At 40.0% G+C, this 5,000-nt stretch overlaps 1 protein-coding gene across 8 annotated transcripts in view; it reads left to right on the top strand.

The window, feature by feature from the left end:
* Positions 1-5,000, top strand: part of LOC144980246 (coiled-coil domain-containing protein 180-like) — a gene marked incomplete at its 5' end in the record, with an annotated part of 129,694 nt that overhangs the window by 78,557 nt on the left and 46,137 nt on the right. For all 8 annotated transcript variants that reach the window (XM_078927869.1, XM_078927868.1, XM_078927867.1 and 5 more), the window contains 3 exon segments: positions 664-840; positions 2,434-2,617; positions 3,888-4,026. In XM_078927869.1, the coding sequence (XP_078783995.1) occupies positions 664-840; positions 2,434-2,617; positions 3,888-4,026 (500 nt within the window).

Genomic DNA, 5,000 nt, shown 5'->3' with positions numbered 1-5,000 from the left:
TAAAAGGCTCAAGACCCTTAATAAAAACACGAATACATTACTTAAACCAATTGACTTTTTCTTCTAACGCTCTTGATAATAAACTTGACCTCTATTTATCCGTACGGTTTCCATTCTCAAGATTTTTTTTGGTTATTTGCATAAGTGTCGGTTTAAATGGTGAATGTGTATTCATTTTTTGGAAGGTTTTCTTTTGCCAGTGCTTGGACGTTCTGTCTTGTATTCGGAACTTTCTGTTAAGACTTCTATCTTGAGTTTGCGCTATCCCGTCTTTCAACCTCTGTTCCTGTCTTTAGACTTTGTTATCTTCTGTTCTCTCTCTGATGGTACAGCGCGAGGTGCAAAAGTGAGCGCGCCACGGAGTATTCGCGATAGCACAACTATTTGATAAATCTGTCTTTGTCAACAATGTGCCTAAAAAAAACGCTAGCTTGATGATTCGTGAGAATTCCCTGTCCACTCTGTTTGAGCATTTACTTTTGAATCGACATCGTGTCCGTAACCCATCAGCTACTGGAGTCTGGCCGACCATTCAGAGAAATAGAGTTCAAGTTTATTTTCCTGAGCGTTCCGAGAAATAGAGCCGGCTTTACTCAAAAGCGAGGTAGACGGCAGATAAATATTTTGATGTTATTTTGTTCAAGTGTTTGATTTTTCTTTCAGAGTTTTCTCCGATGGCGGTAACTTCAGCCCCGAGGAAATTGAGGATTACCGCAAGAAGCTGGAGAAGATGTCCTCCATGATCGACAGTGCCGAGGGTTCAATCATGTCAGAACTGGAAGGCATGGAGTCCAAGAGGCTGGACACCGCCACCAAGATTGCCGTAGAGTTCGAAGACAGGTGAGAGTGGGGGCCAGAGATGATTTTATGATTAGAAGACAGGTGAGAGTGGGGGCCAGAGTTGATTTTATGATTAGAAGACAGGTGAAAGTGGGGGCCAGAGTTGATTTTATGATTAGAAGACAGGTGAAAGTGGGGGCCAGAGTTGATTTTATGATTAGAAGACAGGTGAGAGTGGGGGCCAGAGTTGATTTTATGATTAGAAGACAGGTGAGAGTGGGGGCCAGAGTTGATTTTATGATTAGAAGACAGGTGAGAGTGGGGGCCAGAGTTGATTTTATGATTAGAAGACAGGTTAAAGTGGGGGCCAGAGTTGATTTTATGATTAGAAGACAGGTGAGAGTGGGGGCCAGAGTTGATTTTATGATTAGAAGACATGTGGGAGTGGGGGCCAGAGTTGATTTTATGATTAGAAGACAGGTGAGAGTGGGGGCCAGAGTTGATTTTATCATGAAAAAAAAAAAAAAATAAGAGCGTTTTACATAGCGCAATATCCACTAAATGTGCTCAAAGCGTTTTACAAGGGGTCCCTGGCCAACAGCAACATATAACATTTAGGATGGGACATGGCGCCTGTTAGGCGATGTTACAATGTCTTTCGGATAGAGACAACGCTGTTAACGGCCAGATACTCTTTTTACACCTGAGTACGGTGAGAGAATGTGAGTAAAGAGCCTTCTCCAAGGACTCAACTATGCGCCGAGCGAGGCTCAAACCCAGGACCTTTCTGATCCAAAAGCGAGTGTCATACCACTAGACCACATAGCCGCATGATGAACAGTTCTTGATTATCCATAAGCCAGGAGATCTTACATGTGTGGCTATGTGGTCTAGTGGACTAGCTCGATGTTGTATGTATCCTTGCAAATGAATTCAAAGGTATATTTTTAGTCAATTGCCAATATATATCATAAATTTACTCAGAATTTCCACACACAAAAATTTTAAAAAGGAAAATCAATAATAAACCAATGCAAACCAAAGAAAAAATAAATGAATGAATTAATTAAATATATTATATAAATAAATAAATCATTAAATAAATAAATAAGGAAATAAATAAATGAATGAATAAATAAATAAATTATTATAAATAAATTGATAAAGAAATATGAATAAAGGAATAATTAAATAGATAAATAAGTAAATAAATTAATGAATGAATAAATGAATAAATAAATTATTATAAATAAATTGATAAAGAAATATGAATAAATGAATAATTAAATAGATAAATAAATGAATAAATTGTGGAATATATTTTAAAAGAAAGAAAAGTAAAGAAAAACCACTCACTTCACTTAGTGGTCGACATGGATAATACTAGAAATTCACATTTCAGGAAACAACATTAAAAGTAACAACCAATCAATCACAATTTAATTAAATCAAGTAATGTAAACGTTGCTGCGTTAACTACGCCACTAATACATCATCTCATTCATCTGTGGTGTTTCATTCATCCTGTTTTGTAGATAAAGGGGAAACCCGAAACGTTCATTTGATCTGTTTTTGTAATTAAATTGAAGTTTACATTCAACTTCACATTATTATTTATTAGTATATAAAGTATACAATCGTTTAATTTTTCAGGTTCAAGGGTCATATGAGTGACCTTGTTTTCATGGAGAGGGTGGCCAGATGGCTGACTAACACCCAGGTGAAGATAAAGGGGGAAGTTGCCAGTAGCAACACGCAGGCGCAGAGACTAGAACAGATGCTGAAGGACTTAGAGAGACGTGTGGACGCCTGTGAAAAACCCAACCTGGACAAAGAGGTTTGTGTTTTGTGCGGCTATGTGGTCTAGTGGTATGACACTCGCTTACGGATCGGAAGGTCCTGGGTTCGAGCCTCGCTCGGCGCATAGTTGAGTCATTGGAGAAGGCTCTTTACTCACATTCTCTCACCGCACTCAGGTGTAAAATGATTACATGGCCGTTAACAGCGTTGTCTCTGTCGAGTAAAAATTATAACATCGCCTAACAGGCGTCATGTCCCGTCCTCAATGTTAAATGTTGCTGTTGGCCAGGGACCTCTTGTAAAGCGCTTTGAGCACATTTAGTGGATATTGCACTATATAAAGCTTAATTTATATATTATCTCCCCTTCCTGCCCCCATCCGTAGCCTTCGTAAACTCATAGCCTGACATTGACCCCAAGAAATGACCTCAAACTTCAAGTCCGATTTGGTCTTAAAGTAGCCTTCATAATCTCATAGCCTGACTGTAGCCATCGTTGACATATAACCTGACACTGATAAAAAAATTTTTAAAAATATGTCAAAATGTAAGGCCAGATCACCCCCCTTCCCCCCCCCCCCCCCCCTCTCTCCAATAAAATTTTTTCTATAAATAACCAAAAAAAGAAAAAAAATATTTTTGAAGAAAATAAAAATAAAAACAGCCGAAACCAAACAAACAAAAACAAGAGAAAGAACAGTGCAAGATATTCGGCTGGGAGAACCGCTGGAAGCTTGAAAAAGTGGGGGCTGGCTGAGACTAGCTTGTGTACATGTGGATGCCCAGTGCAGACGATGGAGCACAATGCCAGGACGGGCACTGACCATGACCTAAGAGTCTGCTCCCCAGATGCTGTGGAGTAGGTTCGATGTTGGAGTGACAAGCTTTCATGATGACCTAAATGCATAGCATCATTAGGCTTCAAAAGTTGTGGCGTCACTTCCCTTATTAACTGGTTCTAAACTATCGGAACAATGGCGGACGCCCTAATGAAATAATTCTCCAGGGAGCATAAAAGTGTATCCAGAGGAGAAAAACATTATAAATCTGACTCATGTTTTGACTTTTATCCATTCTGATCACATGACATGTGAAAAAGTTCTAGCCAGAATGAATGATAATAATAAAAAGTACTGATTTTCTTTATCTAGAACCAAGCTGCTCATTGCTGGCTGGACGTGACATCAGACTTTTGAATCCAATTCATTTAAAAGTCGCCTAACGTAGAATCTATGAACGTACTCATTTTATCTTGATTTTCTGCTTTAATCTCTCTTTCTCTCTCTCTCTCTCTCTTTCTTCCTGAAGCAAATCACGGCCACGCAGTTGAACGAATCCCTGTCGTCCATCTTCGAGGCGTTCCAAAAACGTACGGATTACCTCAACTGTGCCAAATCTCCCAATGCAGTGACCACGTCCCAGCCACCGGCACCGACTACCTCTGGCAGTAAGTAACGCTTTCCTGGAATTTATGTCACAGGTCTCAAATGTCCGCTATTTATCAGCAAGATATGCGGCTATGTGGTCTAGTGGTATGACACTCGCTTTCGGATCGGAAGGTCCTGGGTTCGAGCCTCGCGCTTGGCGCATAGTTGAGTCCTTGGAAAAGGTTCTTTACTCACATTCTCTCACCACACTCAGGTGTAAAATGAGTACCTGACCGTTAACAGCGTTGTCTTTGTCCGAAAAATTGTAATATCACCTAACAGGCGTCATCTCCCGTCCTACATGTTAAATGTTGCTGTTGAGCACATTTAGTGGATATTGCGCTATATAAAGCTCAATTTAATTAATTTAATTTAATTAAAGAAATGAATTGAGTAGGAAAGTGCCAGAAGAAATCAGAGAATAAAAATTTTGCAGCTCAAACCTGAAACCTTACTGGTACGACAACTCCTTCTGGCCGGGGAGAGCATGACTCCACCGTATGAGCTACCCAACACTCCAAACAAAGTGGTTTCAATCTCTATGTATATCTTGAGCCGCTCTCCCCGACTTCTTGAGGTCATGGATTCAACACACACAAATGCCGCGAAGTTAGTCGGCCAGCATTTAATTTAATCTTAATAACTTTGAGCTTTGAGCTTTTATATAGCACAATATTCACTTAATGTTCTCAAATCACTTTACAAGGGGTCCCTGGCCAACAGCAACATGTAACATGTAGAACGAGACATGACACCTGCTAGGCAAGAAATATTTTTTCAGACAGAAACAACGCTGTTAACGACCAGGTACTCATTTTACACCTGAGTGTGGTGAGAGATTGTGAGTAAAGAGCCTTTTCCAAGGACTCAACCATGCGCCGAGCGAGTCTCGAACTCAGGACCTTCCGATCCGAAAGCGAGTGTCATACCACTAGACCATATAACCGCACAATATTCTCAACACAAACATGTAACATAGAAACGATTGAGACAT

The sequence above is a fragment of the Berghia stephanieae genome, chromosome 9 (assembly GCF_034508935.2).
Source record: "Berghia stephanieae isolate SIO BIC M18660-M18661 chromosome 9, UCSD_Bste_1.3, whole genome shotgun sequence".
In the NCBI taxonomy this organism is placed as follows: Eukaryota; Metazoa; Mollusca; class Gastropoda; order Nudibranchia; family Aeolidiidae; genus Berghia; species Berghia stephanieae.
Note: the sequence above shows the minus strand (reverse complement) of the source record. Positions and strands in the feature narration are given on the sequence as shown.